This window comes from Antrostomus carolinensis, unplaced genomic scaffold (assembly GCF_000700745.2).
Source record: "Antrostomus carolinensis isolate BGI_N321 unplaced genomic scaffold, ASM70074v2 scaffold34925, whole genome shotgun sequence".
NCBI lineage: Eukaryota > Metazoa > Chordata > Aves > Caprimulgiformes > Caprimulgidae > Antrostomus > Antrostomus carolinensis.
Window position 1 is genome coordinate 16,026 of NW_010316393.1, and position 13,366 is coordinate 29,391.

The window sequence follows — 13,366 nt, forward strand, 5'->3', positions numbered from 1 at the left end:
AGGTAGAAGAGATTTCTCAAGCTTAATAAACCTAGAGAAAGTGACAATCCCCTCAGGAGCCTATACAAACTGCAGATCATACCTTTGTCTACATAATCATCTATATTAATCATAGTCTATGCTGATAGCTCCATTATGGGTGGCCCAAGTGTATTTCTGCTTCATTTATGTTCCCACTTTTCCCCTCCTAAACTAAGATGAACTTTAAGACAGAGCTCCAAAAATTTAGAGAAAAAAATTATACACTTGGGAAACCTTGGCAGGGTTAAAAAAGATACAATGAAAACAAAATGGTCTTTCTTTTTCCTTATGCTGTTTATTGTAAGCTTACATCACTTAAAACATTTTTTTACAGCACACAGAAGTGTCTTGATCCAGTGGTAAAACATACTTCCTGTGGAACAATATAAAGTCTTATGCAGTGGACATTTGAATTTTAGAGACAAATGAAGTCATCTTTCTGAAGTCATTTAGACCCACAATAAACAGCAGACCATTTCTTTTCAGATTCCTCTGGTATGTCTCTCTTACTGTTTTCATCTTGTTTTAGATTCTAAGTTTGTTAACAAACTAGTTTGTGAGGAAATTAATGTGACTTGACTACAGAGGATGACAAAATTTCCTTAAGCAACCCCTTCCCCTGCACAGAAACCTACATGCCATAGAGCAATGTGACAACAAAGATGAGTAACTCTAGTTCTTCCAATTGCCACATTAGTCCACGGTCTGTTTCACTTCTATAAGAGACCTAACCCTAACAAATAACTCTAAAAGAATTCCAAGAACACGTCTGCCCCACAAACAAACCATAATTTAGGAAAGCACTTGAAACATCAGAGTGCGTGGGGAATAATTGAACCTCACAACAAGGACTAACATTTAATTTGCCTTACAGAAAGCTTTCAAAAGTATTTCAATTCCTAGAGATGCAGAGAGGGCCAGAACATGCTCTTCAGAAGTAGATCTTGACAGGAAGACATTAGAAAGGAGAGTCATCTTTTATTTTAGAAGTTTGTGCATGAAGAATTTCTCATGCTGTTCAAGACAAGAAATTTCCAAGGAATTGATTCAGCTTATTCTTCAGCAGGTAGGATGATTTAACTTTTGGACTTTTTTACCTTCACTGTCAATCCCAGGGGAAGCCTCAATGTCCAACTTATATTACACACCTACCTTTGAAACACTTAACCATCATTTGATGGCATGTTTTTTACTGTAGGCCATGTAGAACAAAAGTGATTAGGTGTCTATTTGTATTTTTGGCCACCACCTAAAATCAGTTTTAAAATTGGACTTTCATTGTTAAACTGATTTGGGTGCCTGAAAGAATAACTATTCTCAGAATTCTCAGGTTCATGCTTTTATGGCAAAAACTTAATTAGATTTAAAAGGAGTCACTATTTTTTAGCTATTTTAAAAGTAATTAAAACAATGAATAGTTATTTTTTATATGAAAGTGGTGAAAGCAAAGACACTGCAAATACTTTCCTTCATACAGTTTACTAAGTGGAGAACAACTGCATTTTGTGAGTTCAGAAATCTATATACTTCCCCAAAGTGCTTTTAATCAAAGTTTCCTTGCAAAGTCAAAGAACGTAATGGCTGAGATTCCTAAAAAAAAAACAAAAAAAACCCAAACATTTAAAAGGTATATTGATTGAAAGTTAATGTTCTCTTAAATTTTTTTTTTATTAAGAAATCTGACATTATTGCTTGTATTTTTCTTGTATTTCAATGCGCTGGTGTACTGAAGAAAAGAATTTATTCACCCCAAACTCCCTGACATCAAAATTGCATTAACAACATCTGTGAGTGATCCAGCACTTCCTTTGTTGCCTAAAAATGTTCTAGTAGCCACAGGCTGGTGAACATCTGCTTGTCACCGTTCCAGACCCACCTTCATTGTAGTGCTAAAGGATGTGATCACTACACACATATTGTAAATATTGCTAAATGATGGAGGCACAGCACAGATGATACGGAAAGCGGAAAGATTTTGCTAGGGTTGCAGTAAGACAGCTACACTTGTTCTTTCTGGATGAGTTCCAGAGGAGAAAAATAAGCAACATATGTGATCCAGGTTGCAGGTTCTCTTAGATGTGCTTATGGTGTTTGAGTTCCCTGGGAAGAGCAGGGAGCTGGCAAGACATCTTGCACAAATCCAGCTGTGTTTGTTTCAGCACGCTGACATGCTTTGAGCACCTACCCGGTGCTCAGACAGAAAGTGCACAGCTTTTGAGATACAACTATTATGAATATTATGCCCATTCTTCTCAGAAATGTTCCCACAGTGGCCAAAGTGACCTCTGCCTCATGCCTCTAGGCTTGTTCTGGATCTGCCTTGAATGCTAGGACTAGCCATAAGTAGTAAGGCAATTTAACTACTGCAAAACATTCCTGCCTTTTGAATTTGCAGTGTTACAGGGAATGGCTTTTCATTCAGTCAAGGCAACAGATTGCCTAACTTAAATGCCACACATTTCTAACATTTACTGACATCTGACAAGTTTGGTAGCAGCCATCTGTTACATAAACGATAATCTGCCAAACTGCAAATACTAGGGTTTCACAAACAGCTCATCTAAAGGCAGAATGTTTATTCTATTTCATGGTATTTCTAAAGAATTGTTTAAGCTAGTGAACTTAGATCAGGAATACATACAAAAATGAGTCACCTGGGAATGTGATTAGTACAGTTTTTATATCTCTGGGACATTTAGAGGCTTATGAATTTCAAGATGCTAATAAACCTAAGTATGTATATGCCTTCTACTTTTTGTTTGAGCACTGACTGATCATGCTGTAAAATATGATGAAAAATAACTTAGATGCACCTGAAATAGAGTATGCTTGAAACAAGGAGCAATTAAATTACTAAGAAGATTCTGGTGGATACTACTGGTCTTTAGATGAAGTTCATCGTGAATGCATTTTGTCATACAACATATACTGCTATTGAAAGATATACTAGTCCTTAAAAACGAACAAACAAGGACATTTTGATTTCTCCAGTTATGTTCCTCCATGAAATTATATAGATTAAAAACAATTACTGAAAGTGCCTGTAGCGCCATGATAGGAATTAATTCCTCTGTTCCTTCAGATGTGTTTCTTTGTGTTGAGGAGAAGCAACATGATAGTTAATGTGAGCTGACAAAATTAATTAGCAGTGTCATGAGAAAGATCAGAAGAAAGTAGCACTAAAAGATGAAAAGCACAACTAGGGTTAAAGGTTAAAAAAATAAAACATAGTTGCTTGGACACAAAAATCATGTGGCTACTTTTTAATTACATGAGAACTACAGAGGGCTTTCCAGTAAGACCACAAAACTACATAAATAATGTTAAATATATCCTTATCATCATGGAATGATAATTAACCAATTTATGTATAATCCCAGTTTTGCAACTCAAAAACCAGGCCAACAAAAAAGTACAATAACAAAGCAATTAATATTCTATGTGCCTGTTGTCATGCGTGATACTAGATTTGTACCTAGTACACCACCACTAACTCCAGCAGCCCTGCACCTCCTGGCCTCATTAATGACTATGTGTGAGACAGTCATTAACGAGGCCCCCATCCTGTAAAACCTGTCCCACAGCTCACTTCATGTAGCGGGACTCACTCAGGAAGTTTATTCAGGGTACACACTTCTGCATGCATGCAGCTGGGGCAGCACTGAGGTCTGAGTGTGTGCTGTTGCCTGTTCTCTGTGGTGACAGATATCTGCAAAAAAAATCACCTGCTTCGCAGTCAAAGATAGCTGGACTGTTTTAATACCTCGCTGACTTCATTGACCATCAGCAACTCAAAGGGCCAGCAGTGAAGTGGTGAAAGAATCTACCTTTATCAGAAATCAAAAGGTTTCAATATCCAGCTGGGTGGAAGATGGTAAAAGGTTTTCCAAAAACTATTGAAAAATTATTTTTAATGAAGTAGTTGTCCAAAAAGACAGTTTTAATCATCTTTTCAGGTAAGATGGTACAGTGTATTTTAAATTTTGGGTGGGACATACAAAATGGTCTAAACAAGGCAGGAACTTTGCAAATAATTTCCTTATCCAAACCAGTAACTTTTAATCAGTTGGCATTCAAAATGTTGCTATGAGTATGTACGTCACCCTTTGGGAACTTAAGTGAAGATGGATGAAATACTCTGTTTCCACAAATCCTGATTTCAGGGTATATGCAATACAAAGGTTAAAGAAATTTGAAATATTTCACCAGTTTGATAGACTGTCTGTCAAGTAGCCGGGGCGATCATTGTTTTCTTCTTCAACTGTAAGACAAGACACAATGGGGAAAAACAAGCTGTAGGTAAAGGAAAGTTCAATCAGCCAAAGTTTTCACCAGATAAGATGTGCCTCAGGCGCAGGCCTGGTGTAACGTGACTGCTTAGCTAAGAGATGCAGGCATTGATAGAAATAATCATAACTTCTCTCATTTTAAATGTAGGATTTTTTCTGTTTGCTGAAGAGCAAAGATACAAACCATGTGCAGAGAGATACCTTAGTACAAGGCACAAATTTTTCATGCAGAAGGAAATAATGTATTTGTTCTTTATTTGCATGTTTCTTTCAGTCAAGAGGATTCTAAAATCACCTGACAGTGATTTTCTGAGAGTGCAGCGCTTGCCTCGGTTTGACTGTGTTATTATTCCTGAACACAATGACGGCAGTGTTATTCCATGTAGTATTTTTCAAACAAGGTGTCAGTTCTGCTTAGCTCTCTCAAACACATCACCTTTTTTCTCAGAGGGCTGTTGCTGTCCAGTGTCTCCTCTGGAGTAGCAACGGCAGGCAGGAAAATAGGAATTTATGAATTTAATTTATAAATCAAGAACTTCAGATTATTTTCTCTTTTAGTTAGCACACAAATGACACTTGCACTGATTTGTCTTTTGAACTTCTCATATATTTTGTCCTAAAGCACTATGCTCATTTTTAATTCTGCTTTTCTCTCAATCAAAATGCCACTGAATTTTTTTGGTTAGCAAAGTTCTGCCAGGGCAGGGAAGAAAGAGATGAGCACAGAGCCCCAGTGCTACATGACGTACAGTGTGAGATTTTAGGAAGTGGAGAAGACAGGAATGGTTCCAGCATATCTACACATAGACAAGGTAAATTCTGTCAGGTGTTTCTCACACCCTTTTTTTCATTTCAGGAAAGCTGAACGCTTTAGATAACTAAGGAGACGTGCTATTGTAGCGATGGCAAGGCGGTCATTACACACTGTTTATGATGGCAAAGGCTATTAGGCAGTAACAGGCCTGTCTTACCACTCATCTATGTGAAAGGTACAAAACTACCTCATATTTTACTAGGGTTTTACTTCACATTTCCTAATTCAAATGCTTTATCTTTCATGATAACAGAAATTAAGATTCTGAGTAAGGAATTGACAACCAGAACAATAAGAAACAAAGGTAGCTTCTAGCCACTTTCTGTTCCTCCCTGTCCTGAACCAAAGAAGGGAGGAGTGTAACTTAGACAAACTCCTGGGCTTCTATATGCTACAACAGCCTCCCCAGCACCCAGGGGTCAGAGCACAGCATGGACTTTCCACAGCACCGTAGGGTTTATCCTCCTTTTACAATCCCCCTGTCCCCAGCTCCATTACCAAAAAATAGTCTGTGTACCTGGAGAGGTGAAAGGTGGAAAGACAGAGGACTTGGTTAGCACAGGTTTAGCGTCTCAGCCTGGTGAGCTGTATGTATGCATCAGATGATGAGGGGTTCTGGATAATGACTTTACAGGAAAACTGGTCTAGGGAGGGAAAGTGAACTACAGTGGGATGAGGGAGCTGGGGAACATAGTGTAGGGGTCCTCATATAAGGGGGTGCAATATGCATGAAGGACATGAGGAAACAAATTATTGAAGCCTGACTCAGTAGCTGGGTTTTGCTGGGGGACGTTGTGGAAGGGAGATGTGGGTTCTGAGGTTCTGAAGTGAGAAGCGGAAGCAGGTGGTGAGGAAGCAGGTGGTGAGGACAGAGAAATGGGAGGGTTAGACCATATCTCTGGGAGGCTGGGAACACATGAATGAATTACAGGATTTTTCAGGGTATTTCAGGGCTCTGCCTCTAACAGTCATTGGGATCCCTTGTCAACTGTGCCAGCAACAGAGCTCTCAGGAGCCAGATGTGAATCCCACAGTTCCTCTGCTGGGACTTTTTAGGATTCTTTTAAGCCTTTCCACCAGGACATAAGAGCCAATGGAGGAATGAAAATTTCACAAGCAGACAATATTCTGCAGAAAAAGGAGCCCCAGTAGAGTTTTGTTTTGGAAAATTCAATTCAAAATAGCCATTCCCTTGAATCTAAACCAATAAAAATCAGAAAAGCAAATTAAAAGCAGAATGTACAAAAGTTTGCCTACTATCATGTGTCTGATTCATGTTCTAGTCTGTGTAAATGTACACTCTAATACAATGCACTCTGTGGAATAATACCTCATTTCAAACCAGGCCTTCTAGATAAATTCACTAAATTGTTAGTAAATGAAATACTGATAAACCCTTTTTTAAAAAGTCAGGGTAAAACAAAATATGCATTTAAATATGCATTTACCTTCCTCTTGTGCTTTCCATAAGGTACTAAGGAGCAGTGCTGCAGCTTCAGAGAGAGAGAAAGGATTTGTGCTTTGGCTGCGTGTTTCTAGAATTATAAAATCAGAGATGCGTGGTTTGTTAGTGGTTACTGGCATTTATTTATTTTGTTCTTTGCTTTTTTATCTGTATAACTAGAGACCCAAAGAGAAAAAAAAATACTGTTGTTTCCTTTGCTCTATAACATTCTCTGCTCAAAACCAGCCTGATAGATATCTAACACAGAAGAGACTATCAATCTTTTTAAAAAGGAGGCTGTTTTAAAGTCTCTGGGAGGGTAAAACAAAACAAAACATTTTCTTTTTTCCTATGTTCCTTACTTTGCTACAACATTCTGTTTCCTCCAGAAACATTGTCTAGCATGGATTAATATTGTCTACTTTTGTCATTTGTCAGTTCAGCACAATTAATAACTGGATTTGATTTTTTCCAGTGGAAAAAGAAAGTCAGCGGTACTGATGATAATCCCACTTAACGGCCAGATCTGTCTGGAACGTCACTTACATAAATGAAGTCACACAGGTACACAGGAGAGGAAAGTCAGTCAGTCTTTATCACATGCTTTTTGGAATGAAGGAACTAACAAAAGGGACTTTAATTCCTTTCTAGAATATAAATCCAGGAAAGCAAATTGCCTCCAGTTTCCACAGATTTCTCACATAATCTGAGGATACCCCTGTGCACATGTACTTACCGAGCTGCATTCTGTCATACAGGTCCTTTCGCCGGCTCTCATCTGAGATGAATCGACGTCCCTCTACAAAAGCAGTGGGAAAAGGGTGAAAACAACCTCCCAAATCTGTTGTAATTCCTGCTTCACAATTCCTAAAGTAGTCTTGTCAAAAGACTTCTACAAACATAAAGATGAAATGGGAGGCATAAGTCCATCCCAGACTCTTTCCAAATCGGCAATGGCCTATCCTGAACTGGAACACTCAATACATACTTTATTCCACAGAACTGGTGTTTCAGCACTTTTCATTCTTGTATTAAACTGCTGTAGGAACTGTACCTAGGGCGGAATTTACTGTCTTTTCCTCACTCCTTCCTCTACTGCTGTACAGTTAAAAGCCTTCAGTCTCTTTGCTGAACTATAAAGTGTTACCTTCTAAATGGATATTTCTATTTTAAAAGTGAAAAAAAAAATTCTAAAAAAATAAAATTATTTCCTGTGCATCAATAAGAATGATACACAGGTCAGTATAGAAGTAACCCAGTACATCATTCAGTTAGAAGATTTAAACAAAAAAAAGAAGGGGAAAATTATTTGCTTTTATGAATAGAAATAATTTCATGAATGTCACTAGAACTTCTTACAGTTACACTTACAGTTGTTTGCAGCCTATATTTATTTTGTGTTGTTATTATTTTTATTTTCTCCCTTTTGCATTTCTCTGAGAATTGTGATCTTCAATTTTTTTTTCTTTTTATTTCAAGAAAGCTATTTTTCCTGCTTTCTTAATACCTACCCTACCCGATAGCTTTTAATTTTGAAACAATAATTCAGAATATATATTTTTTTAAAAAACAATAGTTCTGTTAGATTTCCTGGGTTTGCACCAAAGGACAAAAATCTCTCTTTGGCTCTAAATTTTATCTTTATATTTAATGCTTCTTTAACTCTGGACTGACAATGCAGAAACTCAAAAGGTCATTTGCACAACCTTAACACCACAATATTGATTACACTGATGTACAAGTTCTCCTTAGAAGAGGTTGCCAGAGATCTTTATACCAACTCTAATGCAAGATGCTTGTAATATGAATCTGTAAGATTTGAGATGTTTTAATCAAGCCTGAGTGAGAATAAGGAATGATAACTATATCCTGTGTTTTAAACCCCCTTTAAGAATATTTCAGATAAGGCAACTCCTTTTCCAATAGGTTTTACAATCAAACTTCAAACTTTATACATTTTCAGTACTTTGTTTTGCTTTTCTTCTTCTAACACTTGCTTTGTGGCAATGCCACTGTTTCAGAGACAAGAAGAAATAACAATTAGCACTTCCCTGCAGGCCTCAGAACTTCTACATCCACATCAGACTCAGGCATTTACTGCTTGTGTGGAGCTCAAAAGAGAAAGAGCTTGAGACTTACGTGCACCCTTCAAATAGAGCATAGCCTGAGGAGTCCAGTTCCTCCTTTGGAAATGAGCCTTTATGCCAAAAAAGAGAAAAGAGACATCTCAGCGTTGCATGCCATTACTAACTAGTACAGATACTTAAACAGCACCAACCTGTGAGACAACATTCAGCCTGAGCGAGCTATTTACCTGAGGGACACTCCAGGAGAAAGATATGAAGGACGCTGCCAAGAACAGTGCCATTGCAGATGCTGATGGTTTGCGCAGTCCCTGTGAACAAAAAGGAACCACAAGGTACAGGAAAAGCCTTTCACATCTGTAGATCCTCTCAAATTGAAATCTAAATGTGAGGGTATTTCCAGTCCCTCCTTTCTCCCTGTCTTGCTTCCAAACCTCCTCTTGCTCAGTGGCTGTTTCAGCTTCAATACACAGTGATCTGATGGGAGGATGAATGTTAAATCAAACAGACTTTATTCTCTTTATTTATATTCATTAGAAAGGTTCCATACCGGTGAGAACTGCCATCGAGGCAAGCACCTCTTGTGTTCCCATTTACAAGGACGTTAGATCTCCCATGAATGAGAATAATGTACAAACTAAGGGAGAAAGATGATATATATCTTGATTTTACCAAACCTTGAATGATAGACAACAAGCAAGTGTAGGGGACTTGTAATTCCAAGCAAACCAACCAACCAGGAGAGCGGATTAGTACTTCCTCAGGAAAAGAAGGTTTTAAAACTTAGCATCTTATTTGCATCCACCATGATTACACACAGGTCACAAGAAAGGCTTTGATTCTTGGAGTTTGTTCGCTGATGCAGCACATGCAAATGGAAGCATTGAGCATGAATCCTCTGCAATAAGTTGCGTCTCTGCTTGTTCGCACAGACCGTGTTGTTATTCATGCATTGATAACAGTGATGGGCAACATTATGATTCACAGTGGTTTATTTCATGCTGGTTTTGAGAGCACATTGTGCTATCACTGCTTTTTTAATGCAGTTGTTTCAATCACTCTGAATATAACTATGTGTATATTCCTCTCAGGTTATTTTTAAGTTAAAATTATTAAGCCCCCCTGCAGTTCTTAAATATTATTCTCTCATGAAAAAGCATAAATTGCAAACTAAATGTTTCCCACACACCGAAAGAGTCTCACTCACCTTCATACTTAGTTCAGTGGCAGATCTTCAGTCTTCTTTTCTTGGGATAATGTGTCACAAGATCTCCTGCAGGTTTGGGGGTCCCTTTTTAAATCTTCAGAGTGAAGGTACCCTCCCCTTCTGTGGCAGGGCGGAGGAGTCTAACAGGATCTCTTGTCAGACCTGTAGATGGAGAAGTAGAAGGTCTGATAACTCCTGAGGGAAACCTGTAGTCTTGCAGGAAGTCAGAGAAATGATTGAAAGAAGAATACACTGGCACCCCATTAGCCAGGTGAATACCTTCTGAATACATCAGCATCAGCCCTGTGCATTTGCAATACGTCACCTTCTTGATTGATCACCACAGCCAGAAGCAGGTATTAATATGGATGGTGAGTGTTTACCTAGGATAATCTAACTTGTATCAGATTGTGGGAGCTGGAAAAGTCAGTAAATTACTCTGCAGTCATAACATGCCAACATCAAGAAAAAGGTGACTTATCCAGTGTCACTAGCTTGAGATTATTCCTAGCATATATTTAGAGGATGCAGTTTCTTGTTGGATTCTCCGATCATCTCCTGCATCTAGTTTTCTTACACTCAAGTAGAAATAAGAAAGCTGAATTAAAAAACATCAGCAAAACACCCAACCCCCAATAGTCAGAAACACTTTTCTGTCTCATTGATTGGTTGGAGTAAGAGCACAGATCGTGGGCTTGAATAGGTCAAGCAGTGGAACAGTAAACAGAAAAAAGGCAGGAAGCGGGAATCAGAGTAGCCATTTCCACAAGCTACTTCTAAGTGATGGTTGGACTCATCACAGTCACGGATAGTAGGTTTGGTCCTCAGGCAAAGAGCTGCTCATGGTTGATGCCTAGCCTTGTTGGTTCCACAGATAAGGTTTTCATCTCTCCTCCTTTATTTTTTCCTTTGTGAAATAGGAGAGGGAAGAAGAAGGGGAAGCAAAGCAAACAGGGAGATAGAAATTTGCTGTTTAGAAGACTGGCCAATAGAAGGTTTACTACAGCAGCCTCACAAACAGGACCAGCTTGTGGTGTAACAAAAATACAGGTCAGCCCATGTATGTGACAAACGCGTGCCCATGTGTGTGGAGTCTGAGTGAGGAGTGTGCAGATAGGCACTGCTAAGGCTTGTTACGAGCTTTTCCCTGACATGATATGTCTGTGGAGACTGCTCTGAAGCACACTCACACTGATAGTGAAGGTGTAATTGCTCTCCTGCTTTTGGGGGAATATTGCTCTGTTCTCTGCTCATGCCGGACAGAATTGTTCATCGAGTATACAGAGCTGGTATTAGCTGTGACTTACTCTGGTGTAGATACAAGAAATGAGAGGGAAGTTCAGGTTTTGCCCTCATGCAGCTCTTGTGATAGCTGGGAGCTGCTATTATACTTCTATCCTTTTAAAAAGGCCATGCCATGATGCACCCTAGCCAGCAGAAGGGATTCTACTTGCATCTACTTCAATGTGAAGTTTACCTTTTCCTTGCTGTCTTCCTCTTGCTCTGACAGATCAGAGACATATCTTGATGATGTTTAACCCTTAGCCTTAGAAGGGGGCTATGCATTGCATCCAGGAGACATTTAACAAGCAGAGACTTGGAAAAGATAAAGCTACTCACCTATTCCTTTCTGGAATAACTTCAGAACTTCTCTTTCAGCACAGTCCACAGGGCCAGAATCAAATGTACAACTGAGCCTGTGAAAATTAACTTCCTACCTTTGGTACTGGTCAATGTAAAGTATATTCTCTTCATTATGGTTCTCTGTGTGGTTGAAAAACCAGAAGGCACTGAAAATAAGCCCTGGTTCTCCTGCCACTGGAATGAGACAAGTTAACACAAAATAAACTGTGATATCCATCTTAGCCCCTTCTTTTCGCACTGGGGAGAAGGGGAAGGGAATGGGAGGCATGGAGAAAGATTTGTGTTGTTACCATACTGCAGAAAGACAACTTCAGCTTATCTTCTGACCACCTTCCAAAGTCTGAGCTGCTTAGTTGGTATTGCTGGAATCTCACTCTATCTTTTTCAAACCTGACTTACTGCCAGAGTCCCACTAGCCTCCTTGAAGACTGGGGCTTGTTTGAGGCTGCCTAGGGGCAGCAGGGAGCTGAACTGGATGGGTCAAAACCTGAACTGCTTTATTGCGGGATCAGGTGACAATCAGCTCAAGAGCAAATTCAGGGCCTTGACAGCATTCTCTTAAATTAAATGGTTTTAATGATGTACCATCAGATGTCTCGATGGCACTAAGGTGTCTAAAAGTGAAGTGTTTAGTAGCAAGAGACAGGCTACCTCACCCAAACACCATCCAGGGCACCTGAGACACGCACATGGGATTGCCAGCTGTGATACAGGCCTACAAGGGACCCAAGACTTGTGGAGAAGCAGCTGAAGGGCAGGCAGGATACCCAGGGCACCTAAAATGTCACTAATTGATCTTGACTAGGAACTGAATCACTCCTACAGAGTGGAAGGAAACTGAACTTCAAAGAGCACTCTCTGGCCACAGAGTATAGAGCATTAAGAGAGAGGGACTGAATTCCGCTCTGGAGATGTCTGTGTCTGTTCATTGGTTTCAGACAGCATTTTACACAGACAACATCAAGTGAAATGAACCCAATCCCAAACTGAATTTCCTTTTTTTTTTTTTTTTTTTTCCAAAAGGTTTTTATTTTTCCCTTAAATTCCCTGTGCCTTTGTGGCTAAATCCATTTATTTTCACTATCACCAGCGATTCTAAGTTGCTTTGGTGTTTCAAAAAAATATATATATTTCAAAACCACCTCCCTGGAAATCTGTAAGAAGTCTGCATGAGGAAAAAAGAACTCCAGGTTTGCCAATCTTACTTTAGTGATTAAAATTTAAAAGACTCTTCCCTTCATAGCTCTTCCTTGTCATGATCCTATGAGAAGGTGATCATCTCACTCTTCCCAGAAATCTAGCCACTTATGAGATGGCGTATGGGACATGATTTATTTGCAAACAGCAACAGGAGGCAGTACTTTGGGAAGGAAATGCACGTCCTGAGAGTGTTTGCATTTACAAAAAACCATGTGGATATGTATAGGCATATGTAAGCTTGTACTCTTGAAAAATGAAGTAGCCTGTAATTGGGTTATGGATCATAACACACTAAAAAACTTCAGGATGGTGAGCTGTACACGAAACGCTCATTGTCAATCTTGCCATTTCTCAGCTGATTCACATAAATGAGGAAGTGGCTTTGGCATGTAATCAATACCCTAAATGAAGGAAGTAGAGTGAAGCTTGCTGTAGCAGCAGGACCCCTTATTAGAAATAACATAACCTATTCTTATTCTTACAGATTATCTAAAGGGCAGAGGATGCTTATCCTGACACTGTAAATGATAAAAAGCCAATTTCTGGGATTGAAGTTCAGTGCTGAGGTGGGTGAAAAAGTTCTCATGTGGTGGAGTTTTACCTAATGGGGTCAAGCATACGTCACTGACTTGCATCACAACCTTGTACTTTCCCAAATCTTTC

At 39.1% G+C, this 13,366-nt stretch overlaps 1 protein-coding gene across 1 annotated transcript; it reads right to left on the minus strand.

The window, feature by feature from the left end:
- Positions 1-4,223: 4,223 nt before the first annotated feature.
- SPX (spexin hormone) lies at positions 4,224-9,865 on the minus strand. Its single transcript, XM_029085035.1, has 6 exons — positions 9,860-9,865; positions 8,883-8,963; positions 8,708-8,765; positions 7,305-7,367; positions 6,573-6,659; positions 4,224-4,282 (listed from the first exon to the last, which is right to left on the minus strand). The coding sequence occupies exons 1-6, from the start codon at positions 9,863-9,865 to the stop codon at positions 4,224-4,226; spliced, it is 354 nt and encodes a 117-aa protein (XP_028940868.1).
- Between the last annotated feature and the right edge of the window lie 3,501 nt (positions 9,866-13,366).